Raw genomic sequence first — 27,765 nt, 5'->3', positions numbered from 1 at the left:
ACTTTATTTCATCTTATTCCTATTTATATGTAATACATATAGAATTTCACTCAGAAGATTTGGCTTATTCCTTTACCACAAAAAATATAATTGTTATGGTATGAAAATCAAGACTGCTGGAATTTAGTATTACTCACAAGTAGATCTGTACATTTGTGGCTACACTTGAAAACAAGAAATGAGAAGGAAAGGAAAAGAATAAGAGAAAAAGAAATCCATTAAAATCATAGCCATGGAGAAAGTTTAGTTTCTAACTCCCCTTTAAAATTTCCCTATGAGAACAGGCAACCCCTTCATGGACTTGAACAGAGATGAGGTTTGAGCACAAAGCCATGAATTCTCTGATTGCTATTTGGCCTGAAGGTTTGCTGGAAGCATCACTGGCCTAGTTAGACTGTTTTCCAGCTTCTAAATGTACTAGAGCATGATTGTATTATGTGTTGACCCTGATTTATGTTGAAAACCCAGAAACATTTTTTCCAGAAGAACTGCTTTGTGTATGTGTGAGTCTTTGAGGCCTGGCCCCATCTGAGAGTTGACTGGCTCACCTCCGTGTGCTGTTCGTTTATTCAGATGGTTGGACTCGAAAGGAGGAATCTTTAAATATCCAGTGGTATTTTGTGAAATAAATACTGTGAAGCAGATATGGGTTGTTTAAAATGTATCACTATGATGTAATATGTCAATGCTCAATTATACGTTTGCATGCACCTTAAAAAAATCCCGTCTCCAGAGAAAAACTGATTGTCATAAGACCATGTTTCAATTAAACCCACATCCCAAGCATTCTGAGTTCCAAATTCCTGAAAGCCTCAAGTTAATGTGTTCCATGTTGTGGGGTTAATTTACATAAAGTTCTGGAGCTCCTGCTGCACTGTTTCAAATCTTGGTAGCTTTGATATTCTCCACAGTTCTATACACAAATATTATAAGCTAGTTTTCACTGAGACAAGTTATGATTATCGGCAGGAATTAGTTTCATACAGTGATCTCTTACCATATTGTACCAGAACATTACCCAGGCCCCCTTACTTCTGAACTTCATTTTGCAGTCCCTATAAAACACATCTGTTCCACTGTGTGTGTTTTGAAAATTAAATGTACTAATATCATTCTGACTGACCCGGCCACCAAATTCATGTGGGAGAAATGCAGTCCACAACTCAAGCTGTGTTGAGACTTCAAGTCCTGTGGGAGCTTGTATCTCAACTTCACCACAGCAAAGAAAAAAATAAAGAGAAAAAAGGAAAAAGAAAGAAAAGTAACATTTCTGAATATACGTGTTTTCTACTGATAACACAGAAAAATTGAGTCAATTAAAATACACTTCCATCCATTTTCATCCTGGTGCAGTTTTCAAGGATCCTGATAAGTCATCTCATTATGAGCTTCTGTAAAGTTTCTCTGTATAATTTCAGCTTTATAACAAGGGAAATCCCTATGCTAAATACTCTGTGATAGACTGGTTTAATGTAGAAGATCATAATTAGGTAAAAAAAAAGATAATATTCCATCCTAAAATTAGTTAACTCATAACAGGGTGGATACATGTCACACTGTGACAGAATTTGAATTGGGTTTATTCATATGAACGTTTGAAATAAAACTTCTGCCTGCATAGGTCTTAAATGATCACTGCTGTCAAAGCTGCAGGTAGAAATAGCAGTGAATGCTAAAAGTTGAGGGCAGTTAAAGTGTTAGTTGCTCAGTCATGTACAAATCCTTGTGACTGTAGCCCACCAGGCTCCTCTGTCCATGGGATACTCCAAGCAAGAATACTGGTGTGGATTTCCATTCCCTTTTCCAGGGGAGCTTCCTGACCCAGGGATCACACCCAGGTCTCTTGCATTGCAGGCAGATTCTTTACTATCTGAGCCACCAGTTAAAACATCATTTTGAAGAAAAATTTTTATGGCAAAGAAGTCAAGCTAAATATTCCCCTGTATATTAAGGTAAAGATGAGTAACAGCATATGTGCACGTGTGCAGCTCTCAGAATTTGAAACTTAGTGCTAAATCCTAGATGAACTCCAATATATTTGTTTGACCCTCACAAAAGTAAACACATTCATGTAACATGTATTACTAGAGCAGCAGAGATTCAATGTTAAAAAGGAATAAACTTTACACATAACCAGAAACAATTTAGAGCTTATTATCCATTTCCTTCCTTCCTTTTTCCTTCCATCCCTCTTGTCCTTTCTTTTCTTTTCTTTTTTCTGGCTAGGTTTCCCACTTAATCAAAAGTCAAGATTGGTTTAAATTATCAGACATCTACATACTTTCCTTTGATTACTCTCCTCAGTAGCACAAGGGTTCTCAAAGTTGAGTGTGTGAAGGAATTACCATAAAGGGTTTGTGTACCTAAAACCATGTGTATTATACTCTATGGGTTATTTAAGGGAATTTCTAGGGTAATTTTAAACTCTGTACAACTTTTGTTGCATGTGCTAACTTCAGAAGCTAACCAAAGAGGTTCCACTTGCCTTTACTTACTTATGAAAATTATTAACACATTTCCCCAGAATCCAGAAAATATACCTTTTGGCATAATTATAAACACATTTATAACTACAAAGGTGCTTTCTGAAAACTCATCCTGTACTAGAGTATATTTATTCCTTTATTCAATATCTTATATTGGTTATAAATTTCCCCCAGAATTTTTATTATAGTGGTGTTTTTTTCTTTTCTTTTTTATTGGAGGATAATTGCTTTACAATATTGTGTTGATCTCTGCCATACATCAACATGAATTAGGCACAGATACACATATGTCCCCCCCCCCCCCCCCCCCCGAACCTTCCCACCCCATCCCACCCCTCTAGGTTGTCAGAGCACTGGTTCAGTTCCCTGTGTCACACAGCAAATTTCCACTTGCTATCTGTTTCACATATGATAATGTATATGTTTCCATGCTACTCTCTCAATTTGTCTCACTTTCTCCTCCTTCTACAAATCTGTTCTCTATGTCTGTTTCTCCATTGCTGCCCTGAAGATATGGTCAACAGTACCATTCTTCTCAATTCCATATGCATGTGTTAATATACAATATTTGTCTTTCTGACTTACTTCACTCTTTATAATAAATTCTAGGTTCATCTACTTCATTAGGACTGACTTAAATGTGTTCTTTCTTATAGCTGAGTAATATTCCATCGTATATATGTACCACGATTTCTGTATCCGTTCATCTGTTTTAACGAATTCAAGTAATAATCTCTCTTCCCCTATCCCTTCTCATCTTTCTTTCTCACTGGAGAAACAATTGACCCTGAATTATGGACTAGGTAAAAACTAAAAGTTTTGAAAGCTTCATTTAGTAACTTCACCATTAAAGGTGAAACTTTATTTCTTCCCTCCACCTCAGCTTTCCTGAAATATGATTGTTATTTCTTGGACTATACACACGAACAGGCAAAGTACTTTACCTCTGAAATTACTGTTGTCCTTAAAACTCATCAGTTAGCAATAGCTTTCAAAGTTGTCCATTACTTGTTTTTATTTCAGTATATGCCTCTGCAAATTTTTGTAGGAATCACTGCTGTGGCCACTTCTCTGTACCTTTTTGATGATATCTGCTAAGTTATTTTTTCAAAGATGAACATAGCAGGTCTTAACTTTCTAAATTTCAGGCATCAGAGTGCCAGAAAGTCAGCTTATATCCAGGAAGAAGCTTAGGAATCTTGATATTTAGAAATGCACGATTTGGGAATCATGTTTCCCATCCTTTGCCAGTCTCTTCACATGTGTAGAGTCAAATTCTCTGCACATATTCCACATGTGTAAAGAATGATTTTTTTTAAGTTTTTTTTTTCCCCTGTCATTTCTGCTGTTATTTCAATTACCTTACTGTGGCAATAAATTAGGGCAAGATGAAGAAATATTGTGTTCTTTTTATTACAAATTTAATTATTTGGGGGAACTATTCTGGAAACTTTCTACCATTATAATATTGTCTTAGCCAATTCTATTATTTTTCAGATAATAAAACTAAAAATAGACTTTAGAGATTTTCTATTTTTATTCTGTCACTGAACAGAAAAAGAAACTAAAGAAACAGATATCCTGAGAAAATAAAATGACTCAACCATTTTATGACAGAAAGGACAAGAACCCAAGTTTCAAGGCTCTCAAAAACCTGTGTTTTTCCCAGGGCATCAAACTTTGCTACTTTGAAGACTCTTTATCTTTATGATAGAGTTTTCTAAGGTGAATGGATCAGAAGATCCATCGGAATGAAAGAAATAAAAATTATAATTTCTAGTTATAGTTTTATCCTTTCTTTGAAAAGAAATTTTGTTTTTATATGTCTTAGAATACACAGATAATGATTTAAGTAAAAAATTATGAAGGTAAATATAATGAGGGGGAATAACCGTAATGCTGTATTTTCAAACAAAGTTTGGAAAACACTAATCCATCTGCGATGCAGGAGATGCAGGTCAGTCCCTGGGTCAGGAAGACCCCCTGGAGGAGGAAACGGTAACCCACTCTAGTAGTCTTGCCTGGAATGTTCCATGGACAGAGGAGCCTTGCCAGGGTGTTGCAAAGAGTCAGACATGGCTGAGCAGCAGCAGAAACATCAATAGTGACAATAACAAATCAATAACGTCAGCTAACTATTGACATTTGTTGAAGCATTTGCACATATGAAACATTGTAATAATGTTATATTAACATTAATTTAATTACTCCAGTAACTCTGAAAGATTATCCACACTCTTCAGGTGAAGCTACTTAGGCATACCAGCATTAAATAACTTGTCCAATGAGTGAGTTAACATAACTCTGTGATTGACCTTGCTTTAGTAAATCATTTTTTATTTTATATTTAACTTCAATATTGTGAAGAAAATTTGACCTGAAGATTTATAAATAACATACATATTTATAAATAACATACATATTTATAAATAACATACATATACACACACGCACATCATATATATATATATATATATATATATACATATGCGCTCAGTCAGTCAGTTGTGTCCAACTCTTTGTGACCCTACAGACTGTAGTCTACCAGGCTCCTCTGTCCATGGGATTTTCCATGCAAGAACACTGGAGTGGGTTAACATTTTCTCCTCCAGGGAGATGGATATATATATACACAACATACACCAGTCTTTAATAAGTATGTTCATGAAAAACTGTGAAGTTCTAAGTTCTATGAATTCAGGGACTATACTGCTCACCAGTGAGTTCTGTCAGCAGTGGTATGCCTGGCATAAAATAATAGTGTGATAAATATTCATGAACTGTATAGTACCCAATGGGGATAGAGTCAATGTAATTTTTTTTATAGGTACATTCACCTTTGAACTAGGACTCATGCTATTATTTCTTATGGATGTCACACCTAGTGCTAAATAAATAATCTTTTAACATTTCTTGAAAATGTGTATTTTAAGAAATACCACCATTATAGAATTACTTATTTATTGTAGAATTTTCAGAAAAACATTTTACATTATATTACCCAGGATCCCTCTGGGTAGCATCTGTATAAAAAGCCAACTATTTTAACACAGTTTTAGCTATGCAAAGGAAGTTAAAACAGTAGTTTGGCAGTAGGTGTGGGATGGAGGATCATTAAAAATTATTCTTTTCCACACTTTTGTTTTAAATAAAGAATTAAGGACACTTTAAGACATTAAAAGATATAGTTCAGAAGGTTGGCGTTATGAAAATTCATCAGGAACATAGAACTTCCATGCTCTTACAGGATGAGAAACATAATGGAAATACTCCAGACAATGATCAATCTATAACTGTACTTACCCACTGAAATCCTACTCTACTTGCAGTTACTATATACAAGTTTTAAAAGCGTCATTTTAACTATGACCATCAATGACACAGAGCTGGTATTTATAAAATGTTTAATGTTCCAAATTCTGCCTATTATTTATATCTCCTTATCTTTCCCTCTGTTTTCACTTTTAATTTATTGAATCTTCTTATCACAAAAGTTAACATACTTTAGTCGTCTTGTATCTTTATATAGCTTTAAAATTTAGAGAAAATGAGTCAGTATTCACCATAATCTTATGAAAAGTAGGGACACTATTCTTCCCATTTTATAGAGGCAGAAACTGAAATTCTTAGTAATCTCTGGAGTAAAATAATTTGTGTTGAGTTGAGATAACCCAATCTTCTTATTCTTTCTCCAGAGTTCTGGTTTGATTAAGGTCACTTATGTCCCAAGCTAATTCCAATGTGTATATGGTTTATCACTCTTAGCCTCCACTCATTCATACCTGATACTCAGATTTCCTGTCAGTAGCTTTGTTTTGGGATTTACAATTGATCACTTTGTCCAAAACTTTTTTCTAGAACAATTTGAAAAACATTCCCTGTGTTGTTTTTATTTTGTAGCATTTGTTATTTGAAAGAGTCCAATTTAAAATCCATATCAAAGAATATGTAGTGCGTCTTGGAGGTAAGAAAATTATGGCTAGAACAATAAATATATTGAAGAGAATTGGCCTAGCCAAACATTCATTTTTGTGAGTTAATGAGGTAAGAATAAATGAGTAATGTGCAAGGTAAAAAAATTTAATGCAATTCTGTTTTTTGGAACAGGGATATCACTTTGTTGTACAGGAAATTGAGCAGACATGTAGAAATATAGATTACTGAAACTCCAATTCACTTCTTACATTGTTCATATAGATTCTTGATCTAATATTTCAAATATAGAAAACATTAAAAAATAATAAGCTGTGTATGTGAACTATAGACATGAGTGAGTTATTTAAAACTTCCAGTTTTCAACTGTCAAATCCAAGAAGTAGATTTATATTTATACTTTTTAAGCCAGAAAAATTCATCTTAATTAAAATGTAAATCAACATCTTCTGTTGGTCTTTGGACCTGATATTAAAATAAAGAGAACCCTATGTGATAATGCAACATCTGATTGTTTTTTGCCCAGGGTTGTGGGAAAAAATAAGAAATCAAGTGAATTGAGTGCACATTTTGACCTTGCTGTTTCATAAAGAAACATTGACCAACCCCGTAATGTGGAAATTTCACATCTTTCCAATTCTCTCTGTATAATTTGAACTGTTTCCCAGCAGCTCATGTTATCATGTTTCCTTTAATAATCCTTGCTTTCATAATTAAAGCCATTATTAGTATTATCCTCATCATCAGCATTGCTGTTGTCATTATCACTATTTGGGACAGAGAAGATGTAGGGTTTTTGTACAGGCATACACCATTTTTATTATAGCTTAAAAGCTAGAAAATACGCTCTTTGAATGCTTGTAGTGTTTATGTAATCAGTTCCTACATTGCCAGGGGTTATTGAAAACAGCTGGGTGCCTGCTGCCTGCCTCACCCTTTGTTGGAACTGTTGCCAGAACAGGTAGTCAGAAATGGAAAGTAAGGAAAAATTCAGGCATCTGGGTGTCTCTCAGGAAAGCAGCTGTGGCTTCCTTAGGAAGCAGTCATTGTTTCCCATCAGCCAAGACTCTGTATCCCCTTGGGTCCAGTTTTGGCATGGCTGGACTAGGAGGATGCGGTTTATGACTTAGGACTTACGCGAGAAAGCATTTGGGCAGTCCCATCTCTGGCAGAGCATTGAGAGAAACTCCCCCAAGCTGCAAGCCATATGTGAGCTGTTGGCCTTCTATTTAGCCTACTCTGGGAAGTTCCCATTTACTGGGGCTCTAATCGTTCCTTTGACACAAGCAAAAACAATACAAAAGGATCTTTGCAAAACATATCCTTCCAAGATATACTGTCCTGTTTTTAAAACCAGACATCACTATTTTTTCTGTAAACATGGCATTTCCCACCAACTCCCCACCCCCTCCACAAATGAACTCATTTCTTTAAGAGACTTGTTTGGTTTCCTAGATAGAAGGCAAGTACAAAGAACTTATTTTTTTTTAACAGTAGGGTCAAAGTCCTGGATGAGCAGTGTTGAATGATATTCTGCAGGCGTAAATGTATTCTCTTCCAGATATAAATTTTTGTACATCAAGTTTTAAAAGTTATTTATGTGTTGATTTATGTCAGAAAGTGGCCAGGAGCACTGCTATGTAGGATACACTGAGAATCAATGTGCTATTGTGGTAGGGTTATATGGCAGGGAATTCTCATTTACCAGGAAAATGGCATTTTGATGGATTAGCACTGTATGATTTTCTTGATAATTTTTGTTGAAGCAAAACTCTGATTTTAACATGTAAGTGCTTTTTCATTTTAGTAGTCAGAAAAGGCACTAGAAAGGTGTGGTACTTTGAATTTTAGATTAAATATCATGTTTTTTTAGCATTTCGGAGAGTCCTGTTAGGACACTTAAGGACCATGATTAATCCAGCAACACTCTATTCAAGAATCTTCAGTTTCAAAACATACTGGGTATGAGGCAAACATGTTTATGCCAATGTGAGGGATGTTTGGGAAAACTAAATAAAATTTTATTTCTAGTTATAACTAGACATTTGCAGAAATATAAAAGTAAAAATTATAATAGTAAGTAATTTTTAAATTCATTGGATTATACTTTTTAAAAAAGTGAAGTCATAGTGCACAGTACAAGGAGTCAGGTTATTTTTAATGGTTAACCCATTGCTAATTTTAATACATAAAAATGTCTCAGCACAGAGTTAAACTAGGTAATGTTCATTGAGTTCCTTTATTTTTCCTACTCTTGTTTTATTCTCAACTTTATAGAAACCAAAACAGACTATCCTTAACATTTTTTCGTTGTCCCAATTTTTTCCCTTCTCACATTCATAAAAAAATTTTTTTAATGTGTAGCTCCATAATAAGTGTAAGAGGAAGGCTATGAGTGTAAAAAGACTGTATCCACAAAATATATCTTTCCTAAGATGTTTTCCCAAAAGAATGGTCATCATTCATCTGAATAATCATTCTCACATGTGATAGATCTTCTGTTATTAATTTGACCTTATTATAACTCTGTCTTCATGTCTCCATATTGTTTACTATAGTTCAAGAAAATTTTCTAAAATTTCATTATTATCATTAAGAATTTGGACAATTAGAAAAATTGAGGCTTCTGTTTTGACAAGGCAAGCATTCTGATCATACTTTGAGTATAAGTCATGTCTTATCAACTTTGGTTGTCTAATTTTCCTCTATGTGTTGCATGTAGTAAGTTGGGTATTTTTTTCTTCCTGTCCCTTTGAAAAACTTCAACAACAAAACTAAGCTGGAAAAAACTGAGAAGAAGGAAGCCTGGATATTGAGAGTATATGTATTAAAATACTTAGAAAATTTAGAGAAAATATTTAGGAAATCAGTGTAAATTGAAGATGCATCATTGCCTATAAGGAAAGATAAGAATGTAGTAAATAATCAAAGAAAGTGAAAGTGTTAGTCACTCAGTCATGTCCAACTCTTTGTGACCCCGTGGACAGGGAGCTGGCCAGGCTCCTCTGTCCATGGAATTCTCCAAGCTAGAATACTGGAGTGGGTAGCTATTCACTTCTCCAGGGGATCTTCCTGACCCAGGAATCAAACCTGGATCTCCTGCATTGTAGGCAGATTATTTACCATCTGAGCCACCAGGGACTCAAAAATCCATGTTACCAGATGGCTGGACTCATAGAGTAATGGTTGGTAATACTGGAAATATTTAAAATAATATATCTATAAAGACACTTTATTCATAACTTTGAATTCAGAGAGGAAAAAGTCTTCAGATGTTTTTGAGAAATGTAACATCTATTTTCACTTTATGCTAATTGTGGTTTATTCAGCTTCCACCAGATGGTTTTGTATACACGGTAGCTAGTTCATGCCAACTGTCTTCCAGTATATTCTCTGAATTGTAGCTAGGTTTTGGAGATTTCTTGATGAAAATGAAAGAGGAGAGTGAAAAATTTGGCTTAAAGCTCAACATTCAGAAAACTAAGATCATGGCATCTGGTCCCATCACTTCATGGGAAATAGATGGGGAAACAGTGGAAACAGTGGCTGACTTTATTTTTCTGGGCTCCAAAATCACTGCAGATGGTGACTGCAGCCATGAAATTAAAAGACACTTACTCCTTGGAAGGAAAGTTACTACCAACCTAGATAGCATATTCCAAAGCAGATATATTACTTTTCGAACAAAGGTCCGTCTAGTCAAGGCTATGGTTTTTCCTGTGGTTATGTATGGATATGAGAGTTGGACTGTGAAGAAAGCTGAGCACCGAAGAATGGATGCTTTTGAACTGTGGTGTTGGAGAAGACTCCTGAGAGTCCCGTGGACTGCAAGGAGATCCAGCCAGTCCATCCTAAAAGAGACCAGTCCTGGATGTTCATTGGAAGGACTGATACTGAGGCTGAAACTCCAATACTTTGGCCACCTCATGCAAAGAGTTGACTCACTGGAAAGACCGTGATGCTGGGATGGGTTGGGGGCAGGAGGAGACAGGGACAACAGAGGATAAGATGGCTGGATGGCATCACCGACTCGATGGACATGAGTTTGGACGTGAGCTCCGGAAGTTGGTGATGGACAGGGAGGCCTGGTGTGCAGCGATTCTTGGGGTCGCAAAGAGTCGGACACAACTGAGTGACTGAACTGAACTGAACTAAAGTGATCGCTAATCTTACTAATATTATGGCTTTCAAATGTCACTGTGATATCTCCAAGGTCGTCTGGGTAAACAATAGGATATTTTATAGGAGTACTGCTGAAAAGGAAAAACATGTTCTTGAGCAATTTAGATTTAAGAAGTGAATAAATTATTGTACGCAATAGGAGTTAGTTATCTCTGGGGAACTGAAGAAATGGTTGTAACAAAGATTCTGCATTTGTTGTCTAAATTAACTTAATGCTTTTTTTGTCATGGATCTTTGCCCCTCACTGAAGAGAAAAATAATAAAATACCTGATTTTTCTGGTTTTGGAGTTCAGTTGAATTATTTTAAAACTTTGTGTTTGTTTTCTTTTTAAAAACACAATTGTGGTATGTTTAGTGTATTCTCTTGTTTAAACATTAATTTCAGAAAATATTTAATGATTGAGGAAAACATATATTCTTTTCAAATAAGCCACTGTTAGTACATGGGCATTCATAAGAACTTTCTTTTCATATTGTTCTTCCTTAATTAATAACATTAATATATACTTTTAAGCAAATGTAAAATTATACTGTTTGATTTAGTGTCTAAATAGTAATGAATCTTTATCAGACTTTATATTAAACATAGCTGTGATTATACTTTCCCTTATATAGAGTACAGAAACAAAAACAGGGAACACAAGACTTCCAAGTAAAAGGTGCAGTGTCTAGAAATATTTCTCTTAAGCCTTTTGTTTGTCTACATATGACTCAGTATTTTGTTCATACATAGGATATACTGGAAGCAAAATCAATAGTTCTCAACTTCTTTTGAGTTGGAATTTGTCAAATTGTGTTCTTGCAAAATTCTAGGGAAAAAAAATTATTGTTACCTAATAATATATTTTAGGGCTTCTCAGGCGGCTCAGTAGTAAAGAATATACCTGCTAAACAGGAGACCAGGGTTTGATCCCTGGGTCAGGAAGATCCCAAGGAGAAGGAAATGGCAACCTACTCCAGTATTCTTGCCTGGGAAATCCCATGGACAGAGGAGCCTGGCAGGCTACAGTCCATGGGGTCACAAAGAGTCATATACAACTTAGCAAGTAATCAACAGAAATATATTCAAATGTTTTCATTTCAGAAGGACCTTCAATATATGTGGCTTCACTTTCTATTCTAGTTCTGTTTGTGTTTATTTATTCTCTTGCATTAACAGGAAATAGAGATATTTTTTATCCATTCAGGTCTGATTTTAAATTCCTATCTATATAGTAGACAGCAGTCATCTTTAAAAAATATATATTGTTCAAAAGTATACTTAACAAAGAATTGGTTTTATTTTTCTTCAAATAATTAAGTAAAATAATCAAATCAAATAAAACTTCTGTATATTTAATGTGTCTCCCTTAAAAGAAATTGCTGCTCTTGTGGTTGTTACCCTTGTGCTAATAGCCAGTTAACTTGTATCTTATGGACTTCATAAAATTAAAAGAATTTTTTAAAAATTAAAATTAAAAAAATTAAAAGAATTTTTAAATAAAAATATACTCTTCACTCTATAGGTAGGATGTGACTTGTTAGTGATACTAAATAGGCACATTCATTCCAGAAGAATTTTAGGAAAGCAACATGGAGGTCTAAATTTGGCTGAAAATGTACACAGTGAAGTACAATCATACTTCGGAGATATTACAGATTTGGTTCCAGAACACCATAGTAAAGGAATACTGCACTAAATGAGTTACACAATTTTTTTGGTTTCCCACTGCATATAACTTATGTTTATACTATAGTCTCTTAAGTGTATAATTCAATCACGTCTGTAACAATTTTACATACCTTAATTAAAAATGCTTTATTGCTAAAAATGCTAACCATAACCTAAACCTTTAGTGAGTTATAGTAATACCATCAAAGACCACAGATCACTGTAACAAATACAATAATAATGAGTGTGAAATTTGTGAGAATTACCAAAATGTGATACAGAGATAGGAAGTGAACAATTGTTGTTGGAAAAAATAACACCTATAAACTTGCTCCCTGCAGATTTGACACAGATTATACTATACTGATTTCAGACCATACTACTAAGCTACAGTCATCAAAGCAGTATGGTACTAGCACAAAAACAGACATATAGATTAATGGGTTAGTCTAGACCCATTAATTATATATGGCCAAACATATATGACCCAAACAGACATATAGATTAATGGAACAAGATAGAAAACCCAGAAATAAACCCAGGCATTTCTGGTCAATTAATCTATGACAAAGAAAGCAAGAATATACAATGGAGAAAAGACTGTCTCTTCAAATAGTGGTGCTGGAAAACTAGGCAGCTACATGTAAGATAATGAAATTTAGAACATTCTTTTACATCCTATCTAAAAATAAACTCAAAATGGATTAAAGGCATAAATGTAAGACTGGATACTATAAAACTCCTAGAGAAAAACATAGGCAGTACAGTCTTTGACATAAATTGCAGGAGTATTTTTGGGAGGATCCATGCCCTAAAGTAATAAAAACAGAAGTAAACAAATGGGACCTAATTAAACTTAAAGCTTTTGTGCAGCAGATTTAGTCTATAGAGATGGCATATGGAATGGGAGAAAATATTTATGAACAATGCTACTGATAAGGGATTAATTTCAAAAATATACAAACAGCTTATACAGCTTAATACCAAAAAACAAACAAACAAACAAAAATGGACAGAGGCCTAAACAGACATTTTTCCAAAGAAGGCGAACTGGTAGACGACAAGCGCATGAAAAGATGCTCAACATCTCTAATTATTAGAAAAATGCAAATCAGAACAAAAATGAGGTGTCACTTCACACCAGTGAGAATGGCCATCATTAAAATATCTACAAATAGTAGATGTTGGAGAGGGTGTGGATAAAAAGGAACCCTTCTTCACTGTTGGGTTTCCCTGGTGGCTCAGACAGTAAAGAATCTGCCTGGGTTTGATTCCTGGATTGGGAAGATTTCCTGGAGAAGGGAATGGCAACCCACTGCAGTATTCTTGCCTAGAGAATTCCATGGACAGAGGAGACTGATTGGCTATATAGTCCATGGGATTGCAAAGCATTGGAAATGACTGAGCAACTAACAATTTCCTTTCATACACAGTTGGTGAGAATGTGAATCGGTGCAGCCACTATGAAGAACAGTATGTAGGTACCTTTACAAAACTAAAAATAGTATTACCATATGATCCTGCAGTCCCACTCTATGCGTATATCTAGAGAACACCATAATTCAAAAAGATACATACATGCCAATTTTCAGGAGCACTGTTTACAATAGCCAAGATACAGAAGCAACCTAAATTTCCATTGACAGATTAATGGATAAGGAAGATGAGGTGCATATATACAATCGAATATTGTTGTTCAGTCTCCCAGTTGTGTCCAACTCTTTGCAACTCCATGGACTGTGGCAAGCCAGGCCTCCCTGTCCCCCACCATCTCCAAAAGCCTGCCCAGGTTCATGTCCATTGCATCAGTGATGCCATCCAACCATCCCATCCTCTGACACCTCTTCTCCTGCGTTCAATCTTTCCCAGCATCAGGGACCTTTCCAGTGAGTCAGCTGTTCATATCAGGTGACCAAAGTACTGGAGCCTCAGCTTCATCATCAGTCCTTCCAATGAATATTCAGGGTTGATTTCCCTTAAGATTGACTAGTTTGATCTTGCTGTCCAAGGGGCTTTGAAGTCTTCTCCAGTACCACAGTTTGAAGGCAATAGAATATTACTCTGCCATAAAAAAGTAAAATCATACTATTTGCAGCAACATGGCTGAACCTAAAGATTACCTTATTAAGTGAAGTAAGACAAATATTATTATATGATATCATTTATATGTATAATCTAAAAATAAAACACAAATGAACTTATTTATGAAACAGAAATAGACTCACAGACATAGAAAACAAATGTATGGTTACCAAAGAGGACAGAGGGGGAGGGATGAGAGATAAATTAGGAGTTTAAGATTAACATATACACACTACTAAATATTAAACAGATAACCAACAATGACTAACTATATAGCACAGGGAACTAGACTCAGTATCTTGTAATAACCTATAATGGAAAAGAATCTGGAAAAGAAGATATATAGATATATATATGGATAACTGAGTCACTTTGCTGTATACCTGAAATTAGTACAACATTGTAAATTAACCGTATTTCAATTTTTAAAAGGTTAGAAAGATTAGATGCCAGATTTGCTCCATTTTTATAAGGTCTGTATCTAACAGGGAGGAGCAGCACAATGTCATGTCAGTTCCCACTGACATTTTACTATAGATTAATGGCTCAGATCAGCCACCTGCCAGATGATGAACTTTTGGGGAAGGGGTGGAGAAAACGTGGAGAGCATCTGTACAGGCCAAAGTTCAAGCATCAGAGTCCAGGGTTCTGGGAAGTCAAGGAAATAGCCTGAAGACATGGGCTACTAATGATGTGTTACATGGGGAGGGCTTGACACCAAGAGTGAACTTCCTCTGTTTCATATTTTGAATCCAGCTGTTAAAATCATGGGACTTGCCCAGACCTAGAGTAAAATAAGTGTTCCAAGTTTGTTTATATATCCGGAAATATCATATCTAGAGATTAGGGAAGAATATTGTAAAAAAAAAAATGCTATGGTTGCTATTTGCTCTTACGCTAGCCTAAGTAGTGGTTCTCCTGCCTTCATTGTACAATAGTTGATTGAGAAATATGTTAATGAATATTTTATCTTGAATGACACATTTAACCTGATCAAATACGGAGAACTAAAAGGAACAGCCTAATACAAAAATTGAGAGAAAGGTTGGATGAGGGAAAATTTTAAATGAAATGACTGTAGTAATCATGCTGAGTCCATGTTAAGTAATTTTCCATGTTAAAATTGTATATGAAATACATGTTTATATCTATTATACGTATAAACACACTGAAAACTATGAAAGCAAGTCAGTGTTTTCTTACTTAACTATTTTCTAATAAAACTGTCTAGTTCAGTCATGAATATTTTGAGAAGGACTTATTCATTGTGTTTACTTTCTATGATCCTGTGCCCATTTGGATTTCATTATGTATGAAAAAATCCACTTTCTGCTTAAAACATTGATTGTGAAAAGGTCTTAGCAATCTAATAGTTACTGGCAAAAAATATAGGTGGTTACTAAAAGAGAAAATAAATTCATTATTGATGTACACATTCATTTTCCAGAATGTGTAGTTTAATTTTCTGGAGGTCATTAAGTAAACAAAAACATCACACCAGTTCTGATATTTAATATTTCATGATTAATATTCTGATATTTAATATTTACTCCATGGTAAAACACATAAATTATGAGTTCCCATTGCTCACCAACAAACTGTTTGCTAATTCTCCAAGTTTGCCATGAAAATAAAACATTATAATCTAGTAAAGGCACCTAAGACAGTGTCTAGCCTAAGCAAGGGTCTCATTGCACATTAATCTTGAATGTGAATCTGATCCCTTTTCTTCATTAGCTTTTCTTCTCCATCTATTTGGAGGGGTAACACATAGGGGCCTGAAAAAAAAAAATCGGAAACCAAAAACAGAAAACAAAACCACAAACTGTGCAACATTGCACTTTTTGGTAAGAAGCTTAATTGTGTCCAACTCTTTGTGACCCCTTACACTGTGCCAAGCTCCTCTGTCCATGGAATTCTCCAGGCAAGAATACTGGAGTGGGTTGGCATTCCCTTCTGCAGGAGATCTTCCCAACCCAGGAATCAAACCCAGGTCTCCCTCATTACAAGCAGATTCTTTACCATCTGAGCCACCAGGAAGGCCCTAAAAGCACTTTGGTTAATTGGAAAAGACAAGATCCCTGTGTTTCAGTTAGGAACAGCTCCTGAAGAAAGTAGGACCGGAATTATAGTTTCAAAAGTAGAAAGATACAGTTGAGAAGTAGTGAATTAACAGCAAAGGCATGTACTAAATTACAATCTTTTTCGTTCTCTTGTTAGACCAGAAGTTCTTAATGTTTCAGAGACCCAAGATGAAAGTACAGATCATCTAGTGGGTAGGGAGTAGGGACAAGAAGAATTATGACAGACTCACAAAATGGTACGTGCAGTTTTACAGATTTCACTGAAATCATACTCCGTAGACTTCAACCAATGCAATAATCCATGTGACCCTAGGCACTAGATTCAAAAACAGTAAAAACTTTTACTGCCAGATATATTTCAGATCCCAGTGCCTTGCACAGCACAAGTCGCTCAATTAATATTATGGACCTAAATTAAACTATTTCCACTGATATCATAGATTTATCACCTCTGTTCCATTTGAAAACTGTCTTCTCAGCTATCCCTCTGTCAGCACTAACCCATATTCACATATAAATGTAATTCACTGTGCAGTCTACTACCTTTCACAAATACTTCCTTTTCTTGATATTACTTTGCTTGGTACCACCATGAGAAATCCCATGAGGTCATTTTACTTGAATCACAGTCAAAAGAAACAAAATTAAAACCAGCCTTTAAATAAACTGCATTTGATTTCTGAGGCAACTCCAGAATGTTAACGTTATTCTTAACGCCTGCCTCAATACAACTTTTTATTTTATTCTTGCTACATTTTTTTATACTGTCAATGTTATAGGCTGGAAGTAATACATGGATTTGAATAAAACTATCACATTAGTTAATATGAAGGATAATGGTTCTGTAGAAAAAGAAAGTTCATGTGAAACTGAATGACCTATAATCTAATTATCCATCTAATCTAAATATCCAGGTTTAAGAAGGTCTTGTTGTTATTTTCATATCCAGGCTTTAATAGCAAAATCACAGTAGTTCAAGGTATTTCCTGTGACTGCATGACTGGCCTCAGCCAACGCCTTGGCTTCATTTTAGTCTGTCACCCCAAAACGTTCCCCATGCTTTCATCTTTTTACTTAAACATGTTTCTTTGTATGCATTTTACTGGATCTTTCAGTAATAGTGATCTTTCAGGGAAGAGACACATGGTCCTATTTTAATCTTTTGAAGAAGTTTGCACCATAAAAGAAAATATTGAGAAACTTTCACAGCTATCCACATGTCCCCAGCTGTTTGAGCATTTTTCATCATCACTCTAATAACACCTAAAATGGGGATTGTGAAAGTAATCATATAGCTTAATTTAATGCATAGATAAAGGGAAAGGTTGACTTTGGAAATCTCCTAGGTCTACGACTATGACTAGTGCCTAGATGTTACCTCAAGAAGAGTCAAAGAGGTGTGTGTTTGGGTCATTATGGCCTTTAGATGACACACAGTGAGAAATTCTGCAACCTGTGAATTCTTACTGAGGATGGCTGAATTATTCTTGTTAGGATTATAAGAACTCAACAATTTTATTTGGCTAAATTTTGATGATTTATTGGGAATGTATGGTGTCACTTGAAAACAAAAGGAATAAACTCAGTGAACTCTTATGGCTGCTTGTCATGATTCAGTAATTTCTTTTAAATTTTAAAGAGAATTCTGCAGTTACAGTTTTATATCTGGTAAGATCAAGAGACTAAGAAGTTAAGTCAGCAGTCTTTAAAATTTAATTCATGTTGGGTGAAGTTCATGATATGCTAGGTCACATTGCCTCGGAGAGGAATGATTCCTTAATAACATTTTTATTTCTCCTTTTCCAAAGGCTTCTTAAACTATATAAATAATGAGGTTGTTTAGTACAATACAAACAACATGCAGTATGTTGCATGTTGCACATGCCAGAAGACAGTTCTGTTTCATTCACTAATTTTATAGCCTCATCCCTAGAAATGACCCAAATCTGTGAGGGTATGTTTTTTAAGCTGCAGAAACAAAACTTTTTAATCCTACTCTTCATATAATGTGTTTTAAGCTGGATTGGCTAAATTCTATTACTGAACAACTGCTAGGTTAAATTTGAATAATTTAATTGCTTAAAATATATTTATTCACTTTTCCCTAGAAAAGTATTTCTAACTCAGTTGAACTGAAGTGTTGAATCCACTTTAATTGTTCTTCCTCTCTGTGTTTTATTTCTTCAGATTTTTTTTTCCATCTGCATTGCTTTCTGGGGAGTAAGGAGTGTGAAGCAACTTGTCTCAGACCCTTGGAGATAACTTACGTTTGTACACAATTCTCTTGTTTTAATCATCTGTCCACAACTGTAGTATGTCACTACTCTCTATGGAAATATAATTATCTTATATAATGATTGTATGGACAGTTTTTTCTAATGAAAGGTAGATAACATCTATATACTCTTGCTTCCTTTTCACATTTCTCATTCTCTATTAAAATTAAAGTCAGCTGCAGTTACTATATTGCTAGGGTGGAAAGAAAATGATGTCAAATATAATGATATTATGTACACTGGTAACATCTAAGCCAATAAGTATGAGAAGAAATAATAAAATTTCAAAACAGCTGAAAGAATGAAGATTTTATTTTCATTGGTTTGACAATTTTTCACTTGCTGTCTGCTAAAATTGTGCTTGGAAACATATTTGTTATCATAAAAATATATTACATGAGTTGTCTGCCTAAGGCTAGGTTTACCTTAGAAAGCCGTATAACGTAAGGAGTAACGTTACACAAAATGACATCACCAAAATGAAAATGAACAGGATTTGTCAGAATTCATTTATTCAACAGATTATTTGTGATGCATATGTCTAATATGTTTGGTCAATTTATTCTTTCAAATTGAGGGGTGTGGAGTATTTCTGCATTAAATTGTCTCACAGTCATGTTAATAATAGTCTCTAAATAAAATTACCCCAGGTATTCTGTGTACATTTTTCATGGAAATTGTAAAAATCTGCCATGTGTTTCTTTAGGAGGGAACTGACAAACAGGAAATGGTTCAAACTTTCCTTCTTCTAGTATTTCTTAGATTTTTTGTTGTTGTTGTTTAATCTTTTTTATATTGAAGGATAATTTCTTTACAAAATTGTATTGGTTCTGCTGTACAGCAATGCAAATCAGCTGTAAGTATGTGTGTACCACCTCCCTCTTGAAACTCCCTCCCTCATTCCTTATCCCACCCCTTTAGGTCCTTACCGGTTGCCAGGCTGGGCCCCCTGTGTTATACAGCAGCCTCCCACCAGCTATTTGTTTTACACATAACAGTGTATATATGTTGATGCTACTCTATTTGTCCCACCCTCTCCTTCTCCTGCTGTGTCCACAAGTCCATTCTCTACGTCTGAGTCTCTATTCCCGCCTTGCAAACATGTTCATCAGTACTGTTTTCCTGATTCCATATATATGCATTAATATATGATGTTCGTTTTTCTCTTTATGACTTATTTCACTCTGTATAACAGACCCTAGGTTCATCCAACTCAGCTCAACTGACTCACATTCATTCCTTTGTATGGCTGAGTAATATTCCCTTGTATAAATGTACCGCAACTTCTTTATTCATTCATCTGTCAGTGGACATCTACTTTGCATCTATGTCCTGACTATTGTGACTGGTGCTTCTATGAATATTGGGGTACATGTGTCTTTTTGAATTATGGTTTTTTCAGGATTCATGCACAGTATAATTACATATATATATGACTGCATATGGTAATTATATTCCTCATTTTTAAAGGAATTTCATAGCACTTTCCACAGTGGCTGTAACACTTTAAATTCCCACCTACAGTATAAGAGAGTTCCCTTTTCTCCACATCCTCTCCAGCATTTATTTTTATAGATTTTTTGATGATGATCATTTTGACTGATGTGAGGTGATACCTCATTATAGTTTTGGCTTGCCTTTCTCTGATAATAAGCAGTGTTGAGAATCTTTTCTTGTGTTTGTCGGCCATCTGTATGTCTTCTCTGGGCTTCCCTGGTGGCTCGTTGGTGAAGAATGTGCCTGCCAACAGGAGACACTGTTCAGTCCCTTGGTCATGAAGATACCCTGAAGAAGAAAATGGCAACCCACTCTAGTATTCTTGCCTGGGAAATTCCGTGTGCAGAGTAGCCTGGCAGCTATAGTCCATGAGGTCAGAGAAGAGTTGGACATGACTTAGAGACCAAATAACAACAATGTCTTCTTTGGAGAAATGTCTGTTCAGGTCTTCTGCCCATTTATTTCTTAGATTTAGTTTAAGTTACCAAAGCTATAAGCACTAAAACAGTTAATACTATCCTTCTCTGAGCTTTGCCTCTGTTCATTTCTGATTTAAAGAGACTGATCAGTTGGCTGGCTTATTTTTAATATATGGTTTTTAAGTTTTGAATAGAGAAAAGTTGTGGAAGTAGTAAAAAGAGTCAAACTGCAGGTGTCTGTGCATAGTCATGAAGCACATTTTTTTTTTTTTAACTGGACAAACAGAAGAAAGTTAAATTTTGCATGATGGAAAAATTAACAAATTATATCTCAAGCGTCAGAAGTAGAGACTTGGCTTTGCTTCATTCATCATTTTTTTTACTTCTTAATTTAACGCAGAATTAGAGCAAATACTTGAACCCGTAACAAATATTAGGCCCTATCCTTGTCCCGTACCAACAGTTCTTACTGGAGTTTGTGTATTTAGAATCCATTTAAAGCAAGGAGTCATCTGCTGGCTTGAAACTGCTAATTTCATAGCACAAAAACTCTGAATACCCATATTCTACATCCTAAATACCCTTCAGTCTATAGGTTATAGCCTTTAAAAACAGCAAAGAAAAGAGAGCTTTCACAAATCATTAAGTAGGTTTTTAATGTAGTAGGACAGTTTACTGGTTTCCCCATGAATCATATATAAATATGTATATATACCTGAATATATATGAATTTATAGGAGTGGCCTAGGATATATATATAAAGAGTAGTTACTGGAAATAAAGAATTCAAAATTGATAAAAGTTATTTTTATGATGAAGTTTAGTTTTCTTTGAGTAGACTCAAATTAATCCATTTTCTTTTCTTAGTTATTCTCACTATGATTAAAAATGACTTTTCTTAAAGATGCAAACATTTTCAAGCTAGGAGTTTTCAGGCCTTTGAAAGTGGAAGTCATTCCCAGACAGGTAGTGTTCCCAAGGCCTGTGCATTGACCAGGGCACTTTTTTCTTCATCTTCCACCTTGTTAATTTTCCAGTCTAGTTTTCTCTTGTTGAGCACTAGTGCATGATGACAGATCATATGACAATTATTAATATTATAAAGTAATCTTGAGTGGTGCCATGTAATTTATGCTTACTCTTGACTAGAAGCACTTTACCTCTCTCTCTTCTTTCTCTCAAGAGAAAAGCACTAAAAACAGGACTCACCAATTACTCAGCACTTGTATTGGAGAAATGCCTTTGAAAACTGACTTTGAAATAATTATGAGTATTCTCAGGTTTGCTTACCTACTGAAAGGAAGAGGTAGAGAGAGGGAAGATACATTGGTTTATTGAGTAATACTCAATTTTTTTCTTTTTTTTTTTTACTCTCTATTGTCCTGGTAATTAAGCACTGTTGAAAACTATTTTAAAGAAGAGAATTCTGAGGCTGAGGAAGATTAAAAAATTTGCTCAGGCCTATCATGCTTAATCAATAGTCAGAAGAAAATTTAAAACCTCTGAATTCTGACATAGAAGGCCATGTTTCACCATTATATGATGTCATATCCCCAAGGCAAGCCTTTGGAATACAGTATCAGGAGTTTAAGTTCAGAAAATTTCTCATTCAATTTGATGTTCCAAGATACAAAACAAAGTTCAGAGAATAAGCCGTTTAGTTACAGGACAAATTAGTTGACTAGATGAATGAGTACAGAACATATAATCTGAGAGCAATAAGGCCCCAGGGGTTTTGTTTAATAGGCTTGCCATATGTCTAAAAGAAATACATTCCTATACTTGATTTGATAAAACTGCCCATTCCTCTAACTCTGTTTGTTGTGTCACTTACTTTCCCTTCATCTTGTGCTGTCTAATTATTTTGGTTAAACGTAAGCTAATCAACTTATGACCATGAGATTCAGCAATATGTGGATCTGTCATTGAGTATCCAAAGTTCAGTTAATCATAAAATATGCGAACTTTGTTATATTTAACATGATCAGCTTGTATGAAGGTTTATTGGAGATTCTCACACTTCTCTTTACTGATTATGTATAATTCAATCTTCCTTGGTGGCTCACATGGCAAGCAATCCGCCTGCAATGCGGGAGACCTAGGTTCGATCCTTGGGTTGGGAAGATCCCCTGGAGAAGAGAATGGCAGTCCACTCTAGTACTCTTGCCTGGAGAATCCCAAAACAGAGGAGCCTGGCGGACTGTACTCCATGGGGTCACAAAGAGTCGGACACAGCTGAGCGACTGACACACTCACACATAATTCAGTAATTCAGTGTATGCTCTTCAGCAGAAGCATCGAGTGGGATTTCTTAAAGTATGGTGTATGTTATGATGCGTAGTAATGTGATTTATTAGGGAGAGCAACAGTAGCTAGAAAATGAGGTCTCTTTATGTTTCTTTGTATATTTACATTTGGACCATCTAGAATCCCAAGGAATGATAGAAAACACAGAGCTAGTTTGGCTTTCAGAATTTTAAAATACTTTTCATGTCATTATTTTCTGCAGCACTGTAGAAGGGGTCAGGCCCCCATCTTAAATATACCTCAAGAAAAGTAGATTAACAATGTTCTATCTGTTACTGGGATATTTTTTCAGATCTTGCTCCAGACTGCTGCCTTTTCTTCTCAACAGCATAACAGATAACTCCTCCTTCACCAAAGGCTCAATTAGAAAAAGTTATTAGTCAAAAAAAAGAAAGCAAATAAGCAAGCACTGATGGTTTTCTCTTGTGGGTTGTGTTTTCTTTTTGGCATTCTGCAAGTGTAATATCTCTTTAGTCAGATTTTCCAGTCATTCTGGTCTCGCCAGCATCCATCAATCATAAGTTCATTTCTTGGGTGTGTTCTCCTTTTGTTTTAGCAACAATATATCCACAATTCTAACTTGCATAGATTTGCATTACAGAAAACAGGAAGACGCAGCCTTGGTCTTTATGTATCAGGGTTATCCATGGATCTTTTTAAAAACTAAAACTCTTGGTAAGAGCATTGGAATTCTGGTTTAGTAAGATTCAAGTGGTGCCAGAGAGTCTGTATTCTTCAAAATTCTTTTAATTAAAAAGTTACAGAGGAGAAGAAGGGGGCGGCAGAGAATGAGATGGTTGGATGGCATGACTGACTCAGTGGACATGAGTTTGAGCAAACTCAGGGAGATAGTAAAGATAAGGAAACCTGCCTTGCTGCAATTCATGGGGTCACAAAGAGTCAGACACAACCGAGAGACGGAACAACAGAAGCTATAAGCAATCTAGAGTGAAAGAAAACATCTCTAGATTCTAGCCTTGAGTTTCAGAAATATGCAGGAGAGATGCACAACATAAGGGAATATTGTTTATATAGAAAATGAAAAGAATAGGATGATTATGACTAAGTAAGCATGTATATTTCAATATGTCACCCTGAGAAAAATATCACTTTAGTATAAGGTTATTTTGCATATACTTACGAGCCTGTGGGGGGAAAAAAACTGAAATTTTAAAACCTAGGTAAGCAACCCTGTGACTGGGGAGAAGAGGGAAGTCTAGTAGGCAAAGAGATGTGATCAAACAAATATTGGTGCCATAGCTCTGTTTATGTTTGCTCCTGATATTTCATTTAATAAGATATTATTAATAGCAGAATTAAAATGTGCTGGATTAGGTTTGGTAGACATCAATTTTGTACTTTTGGCTTTTGCCAGGGCTGCTTGCGATAATGTGAAAGATAGATGGGCTGTGAAGAGAATTCTCACTTTAGCACAAAGTTACATATGAAGATGTCCACATAACATGGTTTCTGTACCTTCCTCTCTGCCCCATCCAGACAAAATGCAGCTTCACTGGTAAAGTGATGTGTGCCAAGTCAATCAGTGTCTAAGTATGGCTATTCCTTCCAGGCAGGATATGTGGGGTATCTGTGTAACAATGGCATCTGGCAGCCACGTGACATCCTAAGAAGCCATGCCTTATCCTATACAGTATCCTACAGGAACAAAATCATCAGGCTGCTAATTTGCATCAGTAAGTCAAAGAATACTTAATAAATGCATGTTAATGATGTGTTGAATTTTTCCAGAAAATTTATCCTAAGTATATAGCTTGTATAAAATGTTTATCAGTCTGTGCTGTTCACAGGGTGGAGAGAGCCTTAGTGAGATCACTAATTGTATGAAAGCTAGAAGAAATCAATTTGCTGATGAAGCAGTAGCATTTATTTCAAAGAACAGTCCTCATTTTAAGAAAACTCTATCTAGAATCTAGATAATCAGTATGATGGTTTTTTCTTTAATTTGTTTTGATCATATGGTTAGTTTTTATTTTTTGTAAGAATTTTATTTGGGAAAATAGTTTTAAATATACTGTTCTGTATGTCTGCAATGTAATATAATGGATTTTTGTTTAATAAGTGTGTGTGTGTGTGCATGCATACATTTGTGTGTGTGTAAATGAATGAAAGAGAGAGAGAAATCTTGTTTGGCACAGTTTTGACAGTTACTCTACCTGTTCATAATACTTTGAAGACAGGAAATACTTCCATGTTCTTAAACACTAACATGATGTGTCCTGTGATGAAGTGCTGCAAATGAAGTTAAATTCTAAATATATTAACTTAGTAAATAAAAAGAATTAAAGCAGTTGTGCCTTACAAACCTTTACTAAGTAATACAAATTTGGTCTAATGTATTGAAATCCTTGAAGGGTAGTTTTGTTTTTTTTTTTTTTTTATCATTGACCAGTTTCAAGAGTCCATTCAATCCGATGAAGAGTTATTTAACAACTCTTAAGTTTAATTATTCATTCATGAAGAGTTATCTTACAGGGACTCATGTTGAGTGGTTTGTTGTTCAGTCTCATCTGTGATGTCTGATAGGGTAATATTTTTTAATTTGTGGGCTGAGGTTTATCTGCATCAAAACACCTGCTACTCCCAGGGGATGAATTCTAGCATCTACAAAAATAAATAGCTCCTCAGAGATAGGGGGTGGTTCTTTGTACCCTAAAATGTAAACATTTCTTTTCTATGGGAAAAATAAGGTTAATACATCCTCTGATATTTAGCAAGAGATTTTGTGCCCCAGCAGTATTTCTTATGTTTCAAAAGCTTCCTTTTGAGCTTATGATTACTGGTTCCCACTGTCCATAAAGAAATTATTCTTTTTCTGTCCCTTTAAAATATGAATGCTATGTAATATTTTCAGCAAAATACCCAGGACAACTTTTAAGTTTAAAAATAAACTTTCCCCCAAAGAAATGCCTTAATTTAAAAATTTTTAAATTTATTATAATATTGATTTACATTAGTCTGCTTATTTATGCATATAGCAAAGTGACTAAGTATATATATATATATATATATATATATATATATATATATATAATGTGATCATGGGGTCGCAAAGAGTCGGACACGACTGAGCGACTGAACTGAACTGAACTGAAGTGATGGGCTTCCCTGATGGCTCAGTGGATAAAGAAGCTTCCTGCAATGCAAGAGACACAGGAGACGTCAGTTTGATCCCTGAGTCAGGAAGATCCCCTGGAGGAAAAAAATGGCAACCCACTCCAGTATTCTTGCCTGGAAAATTCCACAGACAGAGTCGCCTGGCAGGTTAAAGTCGGTCCTTGAGGTTGCAAAGAGTCAGACACAACTGAGCACATGGCATACACAGACACACACACACATATATTTACATATACATACATACATATTCTTTTTTATATTCTTTTCCATTATGGTTTATCCCAGGGGATTTGATATAGTTCCCTGTGCTATACAGTAGGACCTTGTTATGTATCCATTCTAAATGTAAGTGTTTGCATCCACTAACCCCAAAATCCCAGTCAATCCTCCACCCTCTTCTCTCCCACTTGGCAAAAAATCTATTCTCTATGTCCATTAGTCTGTTTTGGTTTTGTATATAGGTTCATTTGAGCCATATTTTAGATTATACATATTAAGTATATCATATGGTATTTGTCTTTTTATAAAGTTACAACATGAAAAATAAAGCCTCCTTCATTGATTAAAGAACCCTAGAACAATTTACAAATTGTCATTCTTATTTTTCAGGGATGCTTCCCTTTCTGATTCCTATTGTCTTTTCTTTGCTTTGTGTTTCTTTTCTGTTCCTTCTATTTCTTCTCCTATTCTCATCTGTCCTACTAGTTAAGTTAAGGCAGTTTTATATGAAGTATGGTCTACTTTACCTTCTGTAGACTTATGGTCACATGTTGACTTATTAGTTGATAAATTACTTCTTTGCCCTTCTTTTCATTCTTATGGAGAGAAAAATCTCAGGTAGTCCCTCACTGAATACTTCCTCTGAAATTAAAAACAATTGCCCACTGCATATAGCACTAGGAAAACTTGAGTACAGGCACTACACAAACAACTCAGGAAATTCAGGTAATATGATACTGATGAGTCTAGTCAGACTCATGGAACAGTAGGGAAAGTCCCAGAACACAGGAGGAAATTCCTTCCTGGCTACCAGGAAAACGTGCACGTTTTAAATTTATTATTAAATGTAAATAGTAAACAATATTCACCTAAGGAATTGTTATACTTTTTCAGAAATGTAACCTATCAGCTTAAAAATGCAACAAGAAATTATTTCTCTACTTACCTCTCCGTACTGAAATATACAAGGCAAAGGCCATATAAAATTTGGCTTTATTTGGACATCTTGCTAATTCAAAATCACTGTCACAATCTCATGAGACTCCAGAGAGTATGGGAGGAAAGTGATATATGTGTTGTATATCTACATGTTGTATATATGTGATATACATGTTGTGCATATGTATATATACATACATATACAAGTGATACATGATACATGTTGTTGATACAAAGAAAAGTTTGCTCCTTAAAATTCTGTTGTTTGACAAATTCAGCAACAGTGATTGCAGCACAAAGACTTTTGCTGGTGGCTCACCGACTGTTTCTCCAGTACTCCTCCTGCTGTGATTCTCAGTAATTCAATCACATAAATGATCGATTATACTAGCATCTCAGTTCCTTGGTCTCCTTGCCCCAGTGATTTTGTTGTCCACTTTCTATCAGGCCTGTTGTCATTACAATAACTGTCATTCACACATAGTTTCAAACATATCTCTGACTGCTGCTCTCTCTCTTCAGCTCACTGCCTTGGGTACCCCATGGCAACCTTT

General features: G+C 35.2%; 1 protein-coding gene across 1 annotated transcript in view; it reads left to right on the top strand.

Moving 5' to 3' along the window:
• Positions 1 to 18,711, top strand: part of AGMO (alkylglycerol monooxygenase) — a 393,019-nt gene extending 374,308 nt beyond the window's left edge. The window contains exon 13 of the mRNA XM_052639089.1: positions 18,607 to 18,711. Within this exon, the coding sequence (XP_052495049.1) occupies positions 18,607 to 18,681 (75 nt within the window). The 3' untranslated portion in view covers positions 18,682 to 18,711. The remainder of the gene's footprint in view (positions 1 to 18,606) is intronic.
• Positions 18,712 to 27,765: the final 9,054 nt, after the last annotated feature.

This window comes from Budorcas taxicolor, chromosome 4 (genome assembly GCF_023091745.1).
Source record: "Budorcas taxicolor isolate Tak-1 chromosome 4, Takin1.1, whole genome shotgun sequence".
Lineage (NCBI taxonomy): Eukaryota > Metazoa > Chordata > Mammalia > Artiodactyla > Bovidae > Budorcas > Budorcas taxicolor.
This window is presented reverse-complemented; position numbering and strand designations above follow the sequence as displayed.